Consider the following 21,979-nt stretch of genomic DNA (forward strand, 5'->3'; position numbering starts at 1 on the left):
AAGAAATATTTATTAAGCATTTATTATTATGTGCTAAGCACCGGGGATCTTCTCTGCCCTTCAGGAGCTTATCATCCAATGGATTCCTAGATCTAGAGGTGGAAGGGCCTTCAGATGCCATCTAGTCCAACCCCCTCATTCTAAAGAGAAGGAAACTGAGGCACATGGGGTGAAGCAACCCACTAGAGGAGAGTGGCAGAATTGGAACACAAGCCCTCCAAATCCGGGGCCTCTTTCTTTGGGAATGCTACAGGGTCCCCAAAGCCCCCGACAGTCCCCTCTTCTCTTGTCTCCCACTGCTGGCCAGAAGTCTCTCCTTGGATTTCTCCTCTGCACTTATTGGGCACTAATTTGCATCCCGGTCTGATCATCTTTGCTAGATGGTGAGCTGGGTGAGAGCATGGAGCAGGATTTAAGTGGTTCAGTTCATCAAACATGAGTTATCAAGAGGCAGTAAGGGGATGAGAGCCACAGGCTGGGAGATTGGAATGGCTAGGCTAGGTCTACATTCTGCCTCAGACAATTATGAGCCCCTGAGCAAGTCACTTCACCTCTTTAGCCTCAGTTTCCCCATTTGTAGAAAGGGGAGAGTGCTTGTAGAACTTACCTCAGTTCATTGTGGCCACAGGCAAGTGACCGTACTATTCTGAGTCTCAGATTCTTCATCTGTAAAGTGAGAAGGCTGGGCCAGATGCTCTCCAAAGTCCTTTCTAACACTAGATCTATAATTATATAATGGGTGTTGTGAGAACCAAAGGAACCCATATATGTAAGACACTTTGAAAATCTTAATTATATATAAGTAAAGATTATCATCAATCATTCTTATTTATTATTATTATCGAATCTGAGGAAGGCCTTGTGCTTGGTACTGGGGCTGAAAAGATGGAAAAAAAAAAACCCAACAACAATCTGGTCTCTGTCCTCGGGATACTTGTAGTTGGGGGGTGGGGTACACGAATAAATATGATACAAGGTAGAATGTGATAGGAGTGAGGAGCCAGGGAAAAGTGCTATGGGAAATTTGAGGAAAGAGATATCTCTTTCACCTGGGGACCCTGACAGGGGAAGGCTTCCTGGAAGCCAGGACATCATCCCTCTTGGTGTCCCACCCCCTCCCTCTAGGTTATCTAGCGAAGGACCTTGGACAGAGGCATAAACCATCCGTTCATGGGAGTCCTTGGAAGTGCTGCCTGTTGATATGGCTTCCTGAGAATTTACTTTGGGAGGTGGACCTGGGGGGTGGGGGGAGGTCAGGGGAGTTCTTAGAGTGGATTGGATAGACTGCAGGTGCAGAGACCCCCAGATTGCTCCTGTGTGAGTCGGCCAAGTCACATCATTTCTCTGCATAATGAAGGGGTTGGAGTCAGTAACCCCTGGGGTCCCTTCCAGAGCTGATATGACGATCTCGTGACTTTTCAAGAGGTATGAGAAGTTTAGATGTTTGGGAACTGGGGTCCCCAGTGGGGCAGATCTCCACTCTTCCTTTCTTATTACTTCATTAGAACGTTCCACCCAAGGAAATATGTCCTCTGCAGATGCAATCTTCCCAGAGATATGCTTGGGGAATTTCCTTGACTTCCTTATCTGTTGCTCAACCGGAAAAGCTGTGGGTGGATATGTATGTGTCTGTGTTTGTGGGGGGTGGGGATGGGGGTGGGGGAATGGAGCTGGGAGAATCTGTATGGGGGGTAATAGAGTTGGAAGTGTGGAGGTGTGTCCCACTGTGAGGCTGTTTGTGTGGAGGTGTGGCTCAGGGTGGGTGGGCAATATAAAGGAAGGTGTATATCCAGGGGTGGGAAGGGAAATCTTTCACGCTGGATTGCATAGCCATCATGCCTGTAGCAGGGCTGGGAGTTGTGTGTCTGTGATTTTGCTCTCATTTCCACCCTCTGGAGGTGTTGTGTATATGGGTAAGGGGAAGAGCAATTGTACGTGTATGTGATGGGGGGGGGCGGTGGAAATTCTAGGGTTGGGAGGGGGTCCCTTCTGCCAGTGGGAGGGGCTTTGGTGCCTATCTGGAAATAAGTCAAATGTAGAACTAGTCAATAAGCATTTGTTAAGGGCCTACTATGTGCCAGGCATTGTGGCAGCTGCTGGGAATACAAGGAAAGGCAAGAACCAGTGTGTGACTGTGTGTGTAGGTAGGCTGGTGGGTGTTTCTGAGGACTTCCTAGGACCTGTTAGCCCCATCCTTCCCAATCGCTGTTTTCCACCCCCTCCCCATCATGCAGACCCAAGTGCTGCTAGAAGTGTGGGGGAAGCTAGAAAGACAGCAGGAGGGAGGGAGGGAGGGAGGGCAGTAGAGCCTGGGCTGTGTCTGGGGGACGGGGTAAGAGAGAGGTGGAGTTGTCCTGTGGAACTCCCAGGGCCCTGGTTGGGGCTTTTAGAGACCAGAGGCTGGGGAGAATGGAGGGGCAGAAAGGGAGCTCTTGAACTCTTAAAGACCTCAGAATTGGGTGTCCTGAGGGGCAGACCTTACAGAACATCCACTGATTCCGTCTGGAAGTCCAATCCCTTCATTTTACAGGTGTGGAAAACGGCTTGCCCAAGGTCACTGACTAGTAAGTGGCAGCGGGGCCTGGATTCGAATCGAGATTCTGTTTCTAAGTCTGGATTCTTTCCATCCCGTCTGCCTCCCTCAGTTGGGGAAGGGGGCTCTGCCTTGGCACTCTCATAAGCTCATTGATGAGTCTGTAAGGGACCTCAGAGGCGATCATTTTACAGACGAGGAAACTGAGGCCCAGAGAGGATAAAACGACTTGCCAAGGTCACACAGGTAGCGTCAGAGGCACGGTTGAAGCCAGATCCTCTGGCACCAGAGCCAGCACCGCCCAGCGACAAATGTTCCATCCCCCTGGGGGCTGGGCTGAAACAGGAGATGACCTCCGTGGACCCAAAGATTAGGGAATGGCCCCCCAGCCCAGGCCAGAGTTCTGGCTCCATCCTGCCCCAGATCCACTCCTGGTTTCTCCAAGCACCGGCTTGGCTCTCGGGACCACGGCGGTGGCAAGCCTGGAGCTGACGCGCTCCGCGCCGCTACTATGTGGAAAACCTGGCCTGGATTCCTGACCGTCCCACCCCAAGGAATCAAGGGGCACCCTGGAGCTAGGCGGCTGCCCTCTCCGACCCGGCCACTCGGCTCGCTGGAGGGGCCCCTACCCCGGGGCTGTGCGGGGGAGATCAAGAGGGGCCCCAAGCCGGTGGGGTCAGGGGCGTGCTGCCCTGGGGGCCCTCCCTCCTTGGGGCGGAGGCATAGGATGGGGCGGGGGGCGCGGGGCGGGGCTGCGGGCGTTGCCCTCGGGGTGCCCCCGGTCCCCAGGCAGCGGGCACAGGCTGCAGTGCCTCGGGCGGCCGGCAGTGGGCAGCGGAGAGCCCAGGCTCGGGAGCCGCGGGAGGGCAGTGAGGGCCGGCGGCCGTGGCGGTGGCGGTGGTGGCCGCGGTGGTGGGACCCAGGGCGCGCGCACACTGCCTGCTCCCCCTCCCTTACAGCCAGCAGCCTGCCTGCCGTCCACACACACCGCGCGCGCACACACGCGCACACACACACGCTCACACCCGTGCGCGCGCGGGCGCACACACACACTCACACTCACACACACACACACATACACACACACACACACACACACCCGCGCGCTCACTCCCCCAGCCCCACGCACGCACTGGCCCTGGGAGGCAGCGGCGGCGGCGTGCTCCGCGCTCTGCGCTCAGCTCCGGGTGGCCCCCGCCCACGGACGGTCCCGCCCGCCCCGAGGTCAGCCCAGCGCTCAGCGGGCGGCCCCCGCCCCGCCGGGCCCGGGCTCGCCCCCAGCCCATGCCCCGCAGCAGCGGCGGTAGCGGCGGCGGCGGGGACAACGGGGACAGCAGAGGCAGCGGGCACAGCGAGGACAGCGGCGGCGGCGGCGGCGGCGCCTCATGAGCCGGTGGAGCGCCACGGGCGAGGCAGCGAGCCGGGGCCGGGGGCTGCACTGAACCCCGGGGGGCGGGGAGGGGGAGAGCGCCCAGGACGGGACCATGTACCGGGACTCGGAGACAGCTGGCGGCCCAGGTAAGCTGGGCACTGGGAAGACGGGCGGGGACCAGGGCTGTGTCCCGCAGTAGCGGGGAGGCGGCGAGAGGGTGCCGGCGTTTGCGGAGGTTGGGGGGGGGGGGCTTGCGGAGCTCCCTTTACACCTTTCCCGTGCGCCCCTCTCCTCCCTTTCCGCGCCCCCTTTCTACCCTTCCCGCTGCCCCCCCCCATCCTTCTCGTGCCCCACTGGTGTCCGCTTGGAGGGCTCAGATCTCAGCCCTCGATCTCCGTGCCCGCCTGTTCGGCCACAAAGTCCCGAGCCAGCTGCCTCGCGGGCTCCAGCTCCCCGGGCTGCTGCGGGCTAGCCAGCGGCTGGGTGTTCTGCTGGGACTTGATTCCCTGAGGGTTACTCTTGGGGAGGGAGGCTGCCCCAGCCTTCAGAGGGACGTGGGAGCTGGAGCTGGACACCTGACCGGAGCAGCCCTGACCTCAGTTTTCCCCCTCGTTCCCCTCTTCGCTCTCTTTTCCTACCAACCCCCCGCCAAAGGTTCCTGGTAGTCTCGCTAGCCCATGCCAGCCTCGCGGTCTCCCGAAAGGACCTCCCTGCCAGTGGTCCAAGGACAGCGTGTGTGGCAGTGCGAAGAGCAGCTGCCTTCTCGAGACCAGGGGCTCCCTGGGAGGCCAGCTGCTACTCTCAGTGGCACCCAGCTCCCTGGTGGGAAACTGGCCGAAGCTGGCACCGGCAACCAGCTACTGGGGCTCGTGATAGGAGATAGGAAGGGTGTCTGTGAGAGAGCAGAGGGCACTGGCTTCTGTATCACGGAGGGGGGGGGCTGTGCAGTGAATTTTTGTGAGTATATGGGGGAGGGGAAGAGGTGATGGAACAGGGGGTATGATGGGGGGGGGGTTGTGCGCAGGGAAGCAACATAAAGGAGGAAGAAGGTGGCCTGGAGGCTGGTGAGGGCACTGGGGTGAGCTGAGATGGTGCCAGCACTAATAACAATAACTGGTGCTTTATGTAGATTAGCTTTTGATCCTTATCAAAGAAATATCCTCCTGGCCTTTTGCCAGTCTAGGACTGAGAGGCTCACTACACTCATGTGTGTATGTATGTGTGCGTGTGTGGTTTGGGGAGGGATGTTCTCCCTGCCTGATCATTGCCCCAGAGGAAGCTTCACATGCCCTACCTAGCTGGCATCCCAACAGCAGAGAAGTCGCATCTCTTTCTTGGTTCCTGCTTCCTACCTGTGGCTACCCTCTTGGTGCCTCCATCCCCTCCCCAAGAGCTGACACCCCCCCACACACACACCCCGTCCCGTGGCAGAGGAAATGGCCACTTCCCTTCATGCTCCTCCAATCCTCAAGTACTGCTACTCTTGCTGGCAATAGCAGCCCCCAGGGGCTCTAGGCACCTTCCTTGAGAAGTGGTTCCTTTTACATTTCCTTCCAGACCTGATGGGAGTGACCACCCCAGAGGATGAGGAGGGGAGCAGGAGCTGGAACAGTCCCATCCCCCCGGGGCTATAGAAAGCTCAAGAGGCCCCTCTTAAGTAGAGACTGAAAGATCTCAAAGCTTTTCTAAAGGGCAGCTCAGTTGGGATTTAGTGGCAGAAGGGGGACAGTGCCTAACTCTGTTATCTCTAGCCCCCTGGTGTCTGCCCTGTCCCCAAGATCCCATTCTTGTATTCCTATGCCCATATCCCAGGGCAGGGCAGGGATAACTACTGTAGCAAGCCCACCCTTCCCTCAACCCTAGCCTGCTCTAGTTCTAGTAGAGGGGACAGGATCCCTACTTGGATGGATAGTACACCCCCCAAGATGTCACTTCACTTGGTTCTGAGACCACCTGTGTGGTTCAGGAAGAGAGAAAACAAATCTAGTAGGAGAGAACTGACCTTCTTCCACCCCAGTAGGAGCAGAGAGGTCTCCTTGCCCCTCCTATACCTCAGTTTGATGATGTCACTTGTGCCCAGGCAGCTTCTCCTCTCCTAGTATCTACCACTGTGTCCAGAGGGAGCCCAGACTGATGCATAAGGTTCTTCTGGGCAGGAGGTGAAAGAACTAGGAATGCAAAGCTTCCACCAGCCCCTATTTCTCCCTGGTGGCTTCTCTGTGCTGGTGTCAAGGCATGTGCCTATCCTGCCGAGAGCTCCCAGAATCTCCAGGCAGCTGCGGGACTTACTCAGAACCGAGTCCCTCTGCCCTGCTTGGTGGGCCAACCATCCCAGCAGAGAACAGGGTGAGGGGAGGGGGATGTTCCCCACCCACCATGGAGGGAATCGGGCTGACTGGCACACTAAAGCAGGATGGAAACACTTCTTGCTGGGCCTCAGGCTCTGGGCTCCATAGATCACTCTCACCCCCTTCCAGACTAGTGCTGGCTCTCTCACAGACTTCCTCTCCCCCTTGGCACAAATCTTGCTGTCACTGCCTCTTTGCAGAGGAGCTGGCTTTTCTGCTGCTCGTCCTGCTAACACCCCTCACCTGAAGACCCCCTCTAATCTTGGCTCCCAGCCCCCTAGTCTGCCTTCCCTCACTGCTGATCTGCCCCCCAGCAGGGGCATCAAGCATCACTGATACCTGCAAACTCATCCTCTGTGTGGCCTGGGCCCCTTTCCCACCCAATCCTCCCTGAGGACCTGTGGCTGCATGCCATCTCCCCAGCCCAGGAGCGCCATTAGCTTCTCCCCCATCTCAACTCTACCAGGTTAGTTTTGGTTTGTTTTTAGAATCATTCCCTTGTATACCCCAGGAAAACATCCCAGGAGGGAGCCCCTCACCCTCTGGCCAGGGCTGAGCCCCTACCCCATGGTGATCCCCTGTATTCCCCTTGTGGGTCGCACAGCAGGCAGGGTTGGAAGTGTCAGGGGGTGAACCTCAGAGCTGTTTCAGATGTAGGGAACAGAAGAGAAAACAGTCCCTTTCCTCCATGCTGACCCACCCACCAGAGGAAGACTAGGCTTAGATAAGGTGTCCTGTCCAGCCGTAGGTCCTCTGCAGAAGGTGTAGAGCAAAGAACTCTGGGGAAAAGGCCCAGTGGATCCCTTGACCAGCCCTAGGCTAGCATCTTAAACAATACCCCATGCCTTCTCCATCTCTCATTTCCTCACTTCACAGCCTAGAACCATCTTCCCCCTTGCCACAGATCTCCCCTTGTCCTCTGCATCCTTCCACTGACATTCCCCCTCTTCTCTTCTTTCCTAAGCTTCCTCTCCTCTGCCCTCCTTCCTCCTGGCTCATACTCCCTCCAGCCCTCCCTCCCTGAGGCTGGGCAGGGCCTCAGCTGGCCTGTAGGGGCCAGTGTTGCAGTGGGCAGGCTCGGGCAGTGCTGAGGCAGCCAGGAGAAAGGGAGAGGTGACCTTGTGGTGAGTGAATGAGCTGGGGACAGGGAGAGGAAGCCAACCCGCCAGCCAGGGGAGTTGGGAGACCTTTGCCTGCCCTCCTGGCTCTGGAGCCTGGGCATAGGAGCTCCTGGGCTGCCCGGAACCTAGAGGCATTGACTTAAAGAATGTCAAAACTGAGAGGCACCTTAGAACACAGAATGTCATAGCTTGACAGAACCTCAGAACCTAACTAGAATCAGAGCTGAACAAAACCTTAGAACCTAGAATGTCAGAGCTGGACAAGACCTCAGAACCTAAAATATCAGAGCTGAAAGGAACCTTAGAACATAGACTGTCAGAGCTGGGAGGAACCTTGGAACCTAGAATGTTAGAGCTGAATAGGACCTTAGAACCTAGAATGTTAGAGCTGGTACAAATATTAAAGCAACATACCATGAGAGATGGAAAGAGCCTTAGAACCTAGAAAGTCAGAGCTCAAAGGAACTTTAGAACACAGACTGTCATGACTGGGAAGGGCCTTTAACCTAGAATGTTAGAGCTAGACAGTATCTTAGAACCTAGAATGTTAAAGGTGGAAAAACATTAGAACATGGAACATCAGAGCTGGGAAGAACTTTAGAACCTAGACTGTCAGAGCTGAGAGGAACTTTAGAACACAGACTATCATGAATGGGAACGGCCTTTAACCTAAAATGTTAGAGCTAGATAGTATCTTAGAACCTAGAATGTCGGGAGCAGCTAGGTGGCTCAGTGGATAAAGCACCGTCCCTGAATTCAGGAGGACCTGAGTTCAAATATGGTCTGAGACACTTGACACTTCTAGCTGTGTGACACTTAAGTCTCATTGCCCCACGAAAGAAAGAAAGAGAACCTAGAATGTCAGAGCTGGGATGGGAAGAACCTTAGAATCTAGAATGTCAGAGCTGGGAAGAACTTTAGAACCTAGAATGTCAGAGCTGGGAAGAACCTTAGAAACTAAAATGTCAGAGCTGGGAAGAACCTTAGAACCTAAAATGTCAGAGCTGGGAAGAACTTTAGAACCTAAAATATCAGAGTTGGGAAGAACCTCAGAACCTAGAATGTCAGAGCTGGGAGGAACCTTAGAACATGAAACCTAGAAAGCTGGGAAGATCCTTAGTACATAGAAGGAAGCTGGAAGGGGAGACGGAATGTCCTGGCTGGCAGAGATCAGAGAAAGTCAGGGCAGCAAAGGATCATAGGTACCACGGTCAGCGCCCTCATTTTGTAATTAAGGCAGCCCAGGCACAGCAGTGTTCACCTCCCTGTTCATTCAGCTTTAAGATGAGCACCTGCACTACTGGCTCAAGGATACGGAAGGAAGAGGGGTTGGGGTTTGGGGGGGGAGTAGGAGGACTGGTATGTATCAGTATTAGGAGGGGGCCTGGTCAGGTGCTCAGCTTGTGTAGGGGAGGACTCTGCTTGAGGGGTGGAGCAGCAAAAGCAGTGGTGTGGGCAGTGGGCAGTGGGCAGTGGGCAGTGGGCAGTGGGCAGCGGGCAGAGTCAGGCTGGAATCCCTGAGTATCCTTAGTGAAAGGAGCTAAGTGGAGGCTGAGGACAAGACCCTTTCTGAGCCCCTCATCTGTGTCCCCATCTCCATCTTCTCCAGGATCTTGGCTCCTGCTTGCCATACATGTCCTCTGCACTTTCTTGGGCCAAGTGATTCTGGCCCTTGATCTAGGGTCAAGCCGGTGACCTGAGGCCGGGCATCCCCCAGAATGGGATGGAGGGAAGCCTGTGGCTCTGGGGCTACAGACTCGGGGTTCCACTAGGCCCCCAACCCTGGAATTAGTTCCAGAGCTGTCACTGTGGAAACGGCCCCATGAACTCCCTGTTTGTGAGGCTCTGTGGAGGTGGCCCTGGCTGGCTCAGCTGGTGTTCAAGGCCACTGAGAGAGGAATAAGAGGATCTGGTCATAGGGAACCCTCCTGCCTTTGAGCTGGGGCTAAGGGATCAGAGACAGCAAGGAAGCATCCCGAGCCTGTCCCCATCAGCCCTCCCCAATCTAGGCATCAGAGTGGGCTGAGAAGGGGAGGGGAGAGGGAGGAGCTAAGTGAGGAAAGGGCAGGTGGGAGGCAACTGGAAACCCATGTGCTAACAGGTGGAAATGATGGCCTGGAAGGGAACAGGTGGGTTGTGCCCATACCTGAGCATGGCTCCCTGCTCTGCTGTGTCCCCTTACACATACTTGATCACACGTACACGCCAGGATGCCTCGAGGTTGCCAGGAGGCTGAGGCTGGAGGATTGGGCTGGGGGGGGGGCACTGTTGCCAGGGGCCATCATGAAAGGGTGCTGAGGGAGCTGAGGTTCTAGAGATCACCCCCATGTACCCCTCTTCTTTTCCCCGATTGCTCTGACCAGCCTCCCTGGGGCCCCCAAATTGCTTTAGAAGCTGATATGAAATCTTCAACAACACTGCCTTTCCCCAGGGGAGCCAGGCTGGAAGTAGACAGACAAGCAGACAAAGGCACATACACAGAAGGGGATCTAGAGCTAGCTGAGCGAGGGTCGCCCCTTCTTGGGAGATGCCAGGGTGGGATAGGATGTTGGCTTCGACCTCCTCTGGGACAGTACTTGGGGGGCAGGAAGGTGGAAAACAGTGCTGGGTAAGGTCAGGCCTCTATTAGGTAGGTCTCTGGCCTTGGCCAGGTGCCTGAGTCACCAGTGCCAAGGCCAGCCTGTGCCAAGTCCAGGGCGGGTAATGCCAGATTCATGGGGAAAGGTCTTTGACCTGCCAAGGAATCTGGGGGAACCCTGCTGGGTTGGGGCCAACCTCTGGCTAAGGGGTAGAAACCTCCATCTCTAATTCACCAGTGGTTAGAGTGTAGTTGGCAGAAGGCATGGAGCCTTTGGAAAGGCCAAGTGCCAGCCCCATAACAGTGAACTCAGGAGGTGTCTTAAGGAGATCCCTGGGGGCCTCCCTGCATCCTGGGGCCGTGGAGAAGTTTGTTGTGTGTCTGGCTATACTTGTTGAGTGTAGCTACTATCAGGGCACAATGGAAGGAACCATATTCGGCCACTGGCACCAGAGGGCTGATGTGGTCTCTGTCTGCCACATGACTGGGCCCTGGCTGTGATCAATGCAAACTGGTGTCCCTTAGGGGTGAGAACTGCGTGTCGAGGGGCATGATGGCATCACAGACTGTCATCTGCTTGAGTTTGGGGCCTGAGTCTCAGTTTCCACATCTGTAAAATGGGGGTGATCCAGACCTAGAGACCAGGGGGCTGTGCTGGGTAGCTAGCAGCGGGTTCTGGGTACACATGAGGGTAGAATGATGCTACCCACTCTGAATTGGTGAGAGGAAGGACCAGCCAGCCCGGGTTGGGATGAGGGCGATTGGGGCTGGGCACTGCTCCCCGCAGGGGTGAGTTTCTCTCCAGAGAGGGGTGAAGAGTGTGATCCGGGCCCCACAGAACTGTGAGGTGCACGCTCTGGGAAGGGAGGGGCACGTGCTGCCCTGAGGAGGTGGGAGGGGGAGGCTCCAGACTCGTGCAGCAGCTGGGCTGCTATAATAACTGCACTAATCTGAGTAGCCAGGCAAGCTGTAAACAGCACTTAATGAGTTTATTTGTAGTGAGGTACTTCTAGGTGTGCCAGGGGAGCTGGGAGCTGTGCCCAGGAGAGATCCCGGGGCTGGGGGAAGCAGCCCTCCAGGGGGCCCTCCCACCCCATGGAGGCCTGGCACCCGCTCTCTCCCTCCTTTCGTACAGCTGCACCCGCCGCCCCCCCCCCCCCCGCCACGATGCTCCGGGGAAGGGCAGGTGGCAATGCATTGAGACGGCAGTGACAGCCAGAGGTAGCAGGGTATCATAGGGTCCTTGGAACTCGGGGGCCGGGGTTGGCATTCTAGGCTTCCTACTTTTTGACCTGAAGCATAAATGTGTCACCTTGGGGAAGTCACTTCTTTCTGGGCTCTGGTTTCTCCTTCCATCAAATGAGGGTGTTGGACTAGATCGGGGTTCTTCAGTTGGGGTGCGTGGGGTCCCTGAACTCAGAAGGGAAAATGTCACATCTTTCTTTCAAAACAATTGGTTTCCTTGGTAATTCCAAATATTTTCTCTTTTGCACTAAAAGCATTATCCTGAGGGAGGGGCCAGAGGTTTTGCCAGAGGGATCCAGGCCAGGATTAGGCTAAAAGGCCGGGCTGGCCATGAGGCCTTGGGCCTTTTTCCATTCTGGCCCCAACAGTGGCTTCCAGGATGGTATTTAGGAGCTAGCCATTCCTTCCAGGCCTCCCCCTCCCCCTATCCCCAGCCCCTGGAGCCCCGAGGGTCCTGCCATGCCTTTGCTCACTGGCCTCCGGCATTTTGGGCCCCCAGCAGGCCAAAAAAAGCCAGGCCCAAAGCTAACAGTGGCATCAGAGCTGGGGGTAGAAAGGAGAAACACAAGATTGTAAAAGCTCTGAGCTGAGAGATCTTGGAATATAGAATCTAGAATGTCAGAGCTGGGAGGGGCCTTAGAGCAGGGAATATCAGAGCTGGGAGGGGCCTTAGAACAGGGGATGTCAGAGCTGGGAGGGGCCTTAGAACAGGGGATGTCAGAGCTGGGAGGGGCCTTAGAGCAGGGCATGTCAGAGCTGGGAGGGGCCTTCAGACATAGAATGTCATAATGATAGGACCTCTGAGGTCATCTTGTTGCACCTGACCCTTACCATAAAACTCTTCTACTACATACTTTAAAAAAAAATTATTTATTTTGCAGGGCAATGGGAGTTAAGTGACTTGACCAGGGTCACACAGCTAGTGAGTGTCAAGTGTCTGAGTCTGGATCTGAACTCAGGTCCTCCTGAATCCAGGGCAGGTGCTTTATCCACTGGGCCACCTAGCTGCCCTACTACATACTTAATATAAGTAGACATTTAGCCTCTGCTTGAAGGTTTCCAATAAGGACCAACCTCTTCACCATGTGGTAGCCCATTTCAGTCTTGGACAGTTCATAATTGCTAAGCTGGACTACACCACCTAAAACTTGGGCCTATTGTTTCTGGTCCTGTCCTTTGGGGCCAAGCAGAACAAGTGGGATCCCTCTTTCAGAGGTGTCTAGGCTGTTGCTGTGTGTCTCCCTAGCCCCCATCCCCATCTGCTATTTTCTGAATCAGCCATCCCAAGCTTTATAAACTGATCATCCTGTGGCTTGGTCTCCTCCTGGCCATCTCCCATAGTACTTGTGTTGTCAGTCTACACATCTACTCATTTATATGATAACTGCCTAACAGAGACAAATCAAATCAACTGCTGCTGGAACATGTGTGTGTGTGTGTGTGTGTGTGTGTGTGTGTGTGTGTGTGTGTGTGTGTGTGAGAGAGAGAGAGAGAGAGAGAGAGAGAGAGAGAGACAGAGACAGAGACAGAGAGAGACAGAGAGAGACAGAGACAGACAGACAGACAGACAGACACAGACACAGAGATACAGAGAAGAGAGAAGAAGAGGAAGAAGGAGAAGGAGAAGAAGAAGGAGAAGGAGGAGGAGGAGAAGGAGAAGGAGAAGGAGAAGGAGGAGGAGGAGGAGGAGGAGGAGGAGAAGAAGAAGAAGAAGAAGAAGAAGAAGAAGAAGAAGAAGAAGAAGAAGAAGAAGAAGAAGAAGAAGAAGAAGAAGAAGAAGAAGAAGAATCATAGAGAGAGGGAGGGACGAGAGAGCACTAATGTGAAATAACAGGTGGGAATTTCTGGCTCAGCTAAAAAGCTGGGAAGGAAGATTGTTGTGACCTTTGAGCTGCAGAGATGGACACTGGTCCTGTCCTAGGTATTCAGCCCACACCAACGGATCAAGGTGGTACTTCTGACTCTACAACACTGATGCCGGGAGAGACCATCTAGTTCAATTGGGTCATTTTATAGTTGAGGAAGCTGTGGCCCATATTGGGGTAGTGACTTGCCCAGAGTCACACGAGCTGTTCAGCAGCAGCAGAGTCAGGATTCAAATCCAGAGCCACTGTAGTGACTACTATCTCCCTAAGAAATAATCTCATCCTAGAAACCCCTCATTTCCCAGGAGAGGAGCTGGGGGACCAGAGACTTTAAATGACCTGTCCACTGTCCAGTAGGTAGTAAATGGCAAAGATTGACCGGAAGCCTTTGTTTTGTCATTCACCAGCTGTGGAACCTTGGGCCACACTTTCCGTCTGGGTGTCTTTGTCCACTTCTGTATCATGAGTGGCCTGGCCTATATTGTCCTAAAGGTCCCTCCCAAATCGAAGATGCTGTTTCCAGGCTGGGATGGAAATAGAGTGGGAGAGAAGGGAATTCTAGAGGCGATATATCCGAAAGAATGAATATTTGACAGGATGGTGGTCCAGAGCATGGAAAATGATGAAACGATGGGCTAGGCTAGTGATCTAGAACTCTGGAAGTGTAGAACATTCTCTACCATAGGATAGAGATTAGAGTTCTAGGATACTCTTCAGGCCAAGGGTTCTGAGTCAGGCCATAGAAGGCATCCAGAGGACTCAAGACAGGGGGAGAGAAGGCCTATGTGTGGGGGAGGCCCTAGCTCAGGCTCCTGGGAACAGGCTTGGAGGAGTTGGGGGTGGCACCGATGGGAGGGAGCTCAAGGGGGAAGCAGAGAAGAGAACTGTGTAGCTAATGTGTCCAATTAAATTACTTTAAACCTTGCCTCGGCAGCTGCTCCCGGCGGGGCCCTGAGTACAAATTGGATCCGTCTCATTACCACAGGTCCATGGAAGCTGGGCAGGGGGTGGGGGGATGGATGGCCATCACTCAGGCCAGGCCTTCTCCGGCTGCTTGAACCTCTGCCCCTAGGACCGCTGCCTAGGCTCTCGATGTCCACCTCTGCCCCTAGGACCACTGCTTGGGCTCTCACTGTCCACTTTCCCCTCTCCCAGTGGCCTCAGGGTCCTTCCCAACGGCTCCCTGGCCTTTCATCAGCTCCTTGCTGACCATGGTGGGGAGGGTGTCCCTCTTTGGCCTTCCTCCCGTTAGACCCTAGCAGCCTGTGTAATAAAACAGAGGATTATCATTAATATTAAGCCACTTTTCTGGTTTTCCCTCTGGGCTGGGGGTGGGGGAGGGAGCGGAAGGATCTGTGTTCTGAGGAGGGGCTGGCCTAGACCCAACCACCATCTCCACCTTTACACTGCCCCAATCCCTATCCTAAGGTTCTCCCTACCAGCTGACATCCAGTTTAGGAAAGTGTGGGGGTCTGTCCCTCCATGGGCCACTTCTGGGGGAAACCTAGTTATTGGCTATCAGCTCAAGAGGCAGCTTCTGAGACCAGGCCTCTGGGCCTGGGAGCCAGTCAGGGTTTGACTTGACAGGTGATTTCTCTTCTCCCCCTCCCTTCCCTACCCCCAGCCCAGTGGTTATGGGCCCCTCCTCTGCCCACAGCCATAGGATCTGTGCCTTAGCATAGATGTCCTGTATATGTAGGTGGTGCCCACCTCAGCCTTTGTCATAGCCACCAAAGCATGGTGGCACGTGGAGTAGAAGGAGCCCTGACTCCTGGAGGGAATCATGGGAAGGAGAAGCCCCCCCCCCCTTTGGAGGCCTTCAAGCAGAAACTGAAAGACCTGTCAGTAAGGGGGCATTTATTAAGCACTTATTGTCTACCAGGAACTTGCCACATATGTTGTAGGGGGGATTCCTATGGAGCAAAGCTTCTTAAACTCTGGGTCTCGACCCCATATAGGGGCAGGGGAAATTGGGCAATAAATGTTTGATTTCTATGCCTATTTATATACCTATAAACCCAGTGTAAACATCTCAGGCAAAAAGGGGTCTCAAGTAGAAAAAGTAGAAGCCGTGCTCTAGAGCAGGGGTTCTTAGCCAGGGGTCTGGACATTTAGAAAAACTGATAACTTGATTTCAGTAGAATTGGTTTCCTTTTGTAATTTAATGCATTTTAAGACAGCATTTTGAGAAGGGGTCTGCAGCTCCACCAGACTTATCCCAGGGGGACATGACACAAAAATAACTGAGACCTGGAGTCAGGAAGACCTGAGGACAGATCTAGCTTCCAGCCGTGTGGTCCTGGGCAAGTCACATAACTTCTGTTTGCCTCAGTTTCCTCAATTGTAAGATGGGGATGATACTGACACCTGCCTCGCAAGGTTGTTGTGAGGACCGAATGAGCACATAGTACAGTGCTGGGTGCACAGTAAGCACTCTGCACATTCTTATTCCCTTCCCCTAGCCTGCTCTAGAATGCTACAGTTCTGTGACTTAGCTGCAAGGCTTTGCAATGGCAGATGGTTTACCTTCCATTGTCTACTGACTGTGTGACTTTGGACCAGTCCCTTCCCTTCCATTTCCTCATCTCTTAGGTCTTGCTCTGCTCAGAGTGTATGATGCGATGTGCCTCGGGCACTGTAGGCTGGGTATGGGTCGCACCCCTCAAAGAGCTTCTGATCTAGAACCATAGACATTAGCAGCAGGAGGTGGCTCCAGAGGCCCATTTGCAGTGTCTCTCCAGGAAGGCCTCCAGCTGGGATCTCATAGCACTTTGTGCCACTCATGCCCTTTTTCCAAGTTGGCTTTGGACATGCCTCCCTCCTAGATTGGAAGCTTCTTCGGGACAGGGACTGTGGACTGACTGTGTTTTTCAATATTTCTCTTTGGATCTACCAGAGGCCTTCTCACATCTGTGAGAAGGGGTCAAAGATTTAAAGTTGAAAAGGACCTTAGAGGTCTTGACCAATCCACTCATTTTACAGATGAAGAAACTTGAGACCCATTGGTGGTAAATGCCCAAGGAGGGATTTGAACCTGTTTCCTTTGAGCCCACAGCCAGCTCCTTTCCTAGATAAATGCTCATAGGAAGAGTGAATCCTATGGTCCAGCCCCCCACCCCCATTCAATAAAGGAAGAAGAGCAGGCTCAAAGACAAGGATTGACTTACCCAAGGTCACAGAGCAAGGAAGTGGCACAACAGGGACCCTGTTCCTCCGTCTATGGTCTCTAGATTGTTTCCACTCCCAGGAGCCTCCATCTAAGTGGGAGACAAACTGGGCCCCAGCCAAGTTCCTACAGGACTGTATAGAAGCCATCGGTCTGTGACGATAAGGGGCTTTGGGATGGGGGGGGGGTTCCAGGCTAAGTGGGGAAGGTTTCTTGGGTATGGAGTTTGAGCCACGCTGACCTGGGTCAATGGGGATGGGGCAGACAGTTCCAGGCATGAGGTCCTGATTTGGCAGAGGGGGTGGTGTCCCAGGGGCACAGATCCAGGCTGGGAACATCCTTCTCTTAAGGGAACACCACTTCCACGTTCCTGTCAGGAGCGCATGAGGCTGCCATGCCCCAGAGGTTCTAGATTGGGCCCATGGGCAACAGAACAGAACCTTCAGGGCGCCACATGGCATGTCCCCTGGCTGCTAAGGCTGAGCTTGAGTACCCATGAATGCCAGGCTTGTCTCCAGGGCAACTCGGAGTGCCACCCCCTTCTCTGTGCCCACAGCCTCTGGCACAAGGACCAGCTTTCACAGCTGGGCCAAAGAGATCTTCCCACCTTTTCCCAGCATCACCCGAGGCCATGTGCCTGCCCCCCAGCCTCTGGAATGCACATATGTGTATCAGAATTTGGGGTTGTAGGTACACACGACATCCCCCCAACAAGGAAACATGTGGCTTCACAGAGTCTAGCACACAGTGGGTGCTTAGTCAGTGTTGATTGAATTGAATTGTCTGTACCTCCCCTCAAGGTACCCATCTTCCCTAGGAGAGCTTGTACCTACGGGGATACCCTCTGTAGGTGAGGGTCCAAGGGCCTGATGCCAAAACGAGATGTAGGCCCCTGCCCAGGGGAGCAATAGCAAGGGAGACTTCACCTCCATCCGGAGGAGAGAGGCAGATCCTTCCGCGCCCATCAGGAGACTCAAGTTCAGGTCTCATCTCTATCACTAACTAGCCATGTGGCCCTAGGCAGGTGACTACATTTTCTCTGCCTCACTTTTCCTCCCTTATAACATCAAAGGGTCTCTGAGGCCCCTTCCTACATTGGCAGGCATGGTGCCAAGGAAGGAACGTTGGATTTAGAGGAAGACCTGGGTTCAACTCTACCACTTACTACCTGTGGGACTTTCCCAGAGTTGCTTGTCACCTCTAGGTCTCAGTTTCCCAGTCTGTAAAAAGAGGAGGCCCCATTGGGTGTAACTGCCTTGCATGTCTAGGCCTGTGTTCTGAAGTCATGTTTCATGTTTTAAGAGCCCTCCTATGGTCATTGTCACCTGCTTTGATGCTCACCCTGAGGAATATGGGATTTTACTATCAAACTTTCAGCTGGAGTCCCTGGATTGTCTCTCCAGCTTGGGACTGTCTTCCTTTTCTTTTTGTATCTCTAGCTCTTGAAACAGTACTCTAGGGTGAAGCTAGTTGGTGCAGTGGATAGAGTACTGGCCCTGGATTCAGGAGGACCTGAGTTCAAATCCAGCCTTAGACACTTGTCACTTACTAGCTGTGTGACCCTGGACAAGTCACTTAAACCCTCATTGTCCTGCAAAAAAAAGAAACAGTACTCTGCACATACATAGTAAGAACTTAATAAATGCTTTTTCATTCATTCATTCATTCATTCATCGATAAAGGAAGGAAACGGTTTCAAAAAATGACTTACTTAAGGTCATAAAGCTAGTAAATGGCAGAAACAAGACCATCACCCTGTTTGTCTGTCTCTGATCCCAGGGTCCTTTCCATGACAAAGAGCCACCGTCCAAAGGGGAATCAAGCATTCATTCATTGGTTCATTCATTTAGTCGGTCATTTGTTCGTTCATTTGTTCATCCATTTGTTCGTTCATTCATTCATTTGTTCATTCCTTTGTTCATCCGTTCATTCCAATGCTCTGTGTGCCAGGGCCCCCTTCCCCCGCTCTAACATCCCCTGCTCTAAAGCCCCTCCCGCCCTGACATTCTCAATCCCCATGTTTTCCTGTTCCTACTTTGGTGTTCTGTGTTTCTTGGCTGGGAGAGGCAGCAATGCCCCTCCAGGGATTTTCTTGGATTCTAAGCCCTGTGTTCTCAGCCACGTGGGTGTTCCTCATGCTTCGTCACCACTGCCATCCCATAGTGACTGCTGTCATTCCATCTTGACCCATGTGCACGTGCAGGCGCTGACCCTACAGCTGGCTAGCTCTTGGCCAAGGGCCAAGGGACTCCCTTAATCCAGCCCCTGTGCCTTTTCTCCAGAAACATCTTGGCCAGAGGGTGGGGGGCTGCTAGGCATGAGCCCTGGAGGTCTCAGGGCAGGAAGGTCATCCAAGTCCTCCTTGAGAGAACGGGTCCCCCAAAGTTGGGCTCATGGAGAGTGGTCCGTTCTGTGGCTCTGTTGCCTGGTGGCATCACTCTAACCCACAGCCCTCATCCTGGGCCCTCTGTCCCTGATCCAGAGGACTTGGAGCATTGGACATCCCTGGAGGGGTGGTGCCTCAGTTTCCCTCTTTCTGGGGATGGGGCTTCTCACCAGAAGGAGGAGGCGTGGTGTTGAAGAAGTCTTCTTCTAACATTGCCTCCTTTTACCACCCTCCCCAGTACTGCAGGCCTGGAGAATAAACTGTGTGTGGCCCCCCTAAGCCCCTATCCCTTCTTCCCCCTCCCCCCCATCCCTCTCCTGACTGGGGAAGTGCGAAGGGAGTGATTTCACAGCCTGTCAGCTGAGGCCTAAAAATACCCCAAGCTCCCAAGCTGCTTGGGCAGGGAGGAGAAGAGAACAGGGGGACAGGGCGGGGTGGGTGTCAGAAGGGAGAGGGGAGGGCCACTCCACTGCCCAACCTCTGCCCTCCCTCTGCCACTGTCTAGCCCCACTCCCTCTTCCAAACCACCGCCCTTAAGTTCCCACCTCTCCCCAGGCTCAGCTCTGAGACTCCAGCTTGGCAAGTAGGTTGCGTGGGCCTGTGAGCCCTCAGAACCCAGCCTCGGCTCTCTGTGCAGCCGCCTGGTCCCAGACTTGGCTCCTGAGATCAGCCCTGGCCAGGAGCCTCCCCCGGCCCTCCCCGCCTGGTCGGGTGGGCATGGGCGTGTGTTGGCTGTACCTGTTGACATGAGTAGGCCCGGATGTGGGAACATGCCTGAGGCAGCCCCTGAGCTTCCTGTCTTCCATCCTTGGCATCCTTCCAGCCCCTGGCCCTATCACGGGCTCACAGATCATTGGCTTTCAATCTGAAAGAGCTAGCTACAGGGCCATAGGCTTAACGCTGGGAGGGACCTTGGCGGCCACCCAGCACAGCCCCCTGTTTAACAGGTAAGGAAATCAAGGCACAGAGAAAGGAACCGGCTTTCATGAATTTAGGTGGAACAGTGGGTAGAGAGCTGGACTTGGCGTCTGGATGACCTATGTTCAAATTTTAGACATTCACTAGCCTTGCGACCCTGGGCAAATCTCTTCATTTTTCCTCCTCAGTTTCTTCATCCAGAACATGGGAATGACAATAGCGCCTCTCCCCAAAGGGATGTTGTGAGACCAAATGAGATACTATGTTTAAAGTGCTCCATAGATGTTATTATTATTGTTTCTTTTTCAAGGTCATATTGGTAGTCTGTGGCAGAGGTGAGATTTGAACTCATATCCTAAGACTCCTTCCTAGAGCAGTGCCTATAATTTACCGATGGGGAAACAGAGCCTTAGAGATGTGAAGCATTATGTTCAAGGCTTCTTAGGTTAGATTTTGAACCCAGATCCTGTGCTTACAAATCCAGGGCTCTTTCTGATCTCTCATGCCAGCGCCTGGACTCATGGGGCTGTGTGGGCCCAGGGAGGAGACAGCTGAGTGGAAGAACGGGGCGCCCATGAGGAGAGGGGAGTGAGAGGGACCCAGCTTGCACCCAGGACAGGCTGGCAGGGAGGTGCCAGCCAGCAAGCATCCTTGTGCATCATCCATCCGTTAACCAGCCTTCACTATGAGTCTGGCACAGTGCTAGGCACCAGGCACACAGGAACTCCCGTTCTGATGGGAAGCATCCGTAGGCAGGTGAGCTTGCCCAGGAGGGGTTGCATGTTTTGAAATTTTCTCACACCCAGGTGCACATGTGTCAAGGGGAAGGGGCCTAAACACGTCCCCTCCCGTGGGTAGGAACATGGATCCTGCCCCTCCTGGCCCGCTTGTGCATAGGGACACACTTGAAAGCCTTAGAATTCCCATTTCTCTGGTGTTTTTGAAGCTTGTAAAACACTCTCCTAACAATAATAACCCTGCCTTAAATATTCCTGCTGAATTAACAGAGTTACAAGTCTAGTCATGTCAGATACTACTGTTCTTAACTTGCACACGAGGAAACTGAGGCCCCAGAACTTTCATAAGCCCCTGCACCTAGAGCTGGAGGAGACCTCGAAGGTCACGTGGTCCAGCCCTCCTATTTTACAGATGAAGAAACCAAGGCTCAGAGAGGTTAAGGGACTAACCCAAGGTAGGAGGTGAGATTCGAACCCAAGCTTTCTGCCCCAGGAGCCAGTGATCTTTCTGAGGGACCACTCACTTCTGACTTGGGGCTTAATGTTTGCACAATGGTGCCCCCCCATGGGGAACGTGACAGCAAATGTGTGTGAGGACGTGTAGAATCCTGACCAGCATGGGGAGCCTTCATTAACATGGCCATGCTTCCATGCACAAGGGGAAGGGGATGCTCTTGGAGCAGGTGCCATCTTCACTTCTGGCACAGGAAATGGGGTCATTCAGAAGGGCTGGGCAGGCCCAGAAGAGCCCAGCTGGAAAGTTGGAAGATGAATGCCAGAGAGGTCAAGTAACTTCCTCCAAGTCACACAGGGAACAAGTGGCAGAGACAAGATTTGAATCCAAGTTGTCTGGTGCCAAATCCAGGGCGCTTTCCTCGCTGTTCCATCAGATCCCAGAAGAAACAAAGGCTTGGGAAGGGGGCGAGGACGTGACTTCCCAAGGTCATTAATTAATAATTAATTAATTACCATAATTAATTAAGTATGGTAAATCCAGGACTAGAATCCAGGTCTTTCAGCTCCCCATCCAGGGCAGGAACTGGTTTTTGGCTTTCTTTGTATCTCTAGTACTTAGCACAGGCCCTGACATACAGTAGGTGCTTAATAAATGCAGACTGGCCACTCATACGATGGATGGTCAGCTCTGTGATCCCCACAGGTCTGATGTCTCCCATGGGACCTGAGGGGTCCAAAAGGGCTGGTCCAGGCCCTGAAGGTTCCTGGCTTCAGGTGCAGACACAGCGGCTGGGTGTTTTTCCTCATTCTCATCCAGGTTCTTCTGTTCTTCTCTCCCATCCAATGTCTCTGGTTCTCCAAGACTGTTTAGACTAAGAAAAGCTCTGGTGGCCCAGAAATCCCTCCCTCTCTCACCACTCCCAGCCTGGCCTCTTCTTGCTGGTGATTTCTGCTTCGGGTATGGGGTGCCATGGGGCAGCCAGGAATGCCTCGCCCCCGTCTTCTTGGCTTTATTCATCCCCAATGCCCAGTTGATGTTGGCTTCATTACCAGCTCAACCCAGGCTCTCCACAGGTGGACGGGCCCCGGAATCAGGGCCTCATGAGGCATGCTAGTGCTCTAGGCAGGGGTGGGAGTGTGAGGCCCATTTGTCCTGTTTCTAGACCGGACATTGTAGCTGAGACCCTTGGATGCTCTGCTCTTTGGAGCTCGGAGCTGTGCCCGGCCTGCTCTGGGGAGGAGCTGGGTCGCTCT

At 53.9% G+C, this 21,979-nt stretch overlaps 1 protein-coding gene across 6 annotated transcripts in view; it reads left to right on the forward strand.

Annotated features, from left to right (window-relative positions):
- Window positions 1–3,425: 3,425 nt before the first annotated feature.
- Window positions 3,426–21,979, forward strand: part of SYT7 (synaptotagmin 7) — a 90,548-nt gene continuing 71,994 nt past the window's right edge. For 2 of the 6 annotated variants that reach the window (XM_043971741.1, XM_043971742.1), the window contains exon 1: window positions 3,426–4,051. In XM_043971741.1, coding sequence (XP_043827676.1) covers window positions 4,018–4,051 — 34 coding nt within the window. In that variant the 5' untranslated portion in view covers window positions 3,426–4,017. The remainder of the gene's footprint in view (window positions 4,052–21,979) is intronic. The other 4 variants (XM_043971744.1, XM_043971745.1, XM_043971746.1 and 1 more) reach the window with 3 other exon arrangements.

The sequence above is a fragment of the Dromiciops gliroides genome, chromosome 6 (genome assembly GCF_019393635.1).
Source record: "Dromiciops gliroides isolate mDroGli1 chromosome 6, mDroGli1.pri, whole genome shotgun sequence".
NCBI lineage: Eukaryota > Metazoa > Chordata > Mammalia > Microbiotheria > Microbiotheriidae > Dromiciops > Dromiciops gliroides.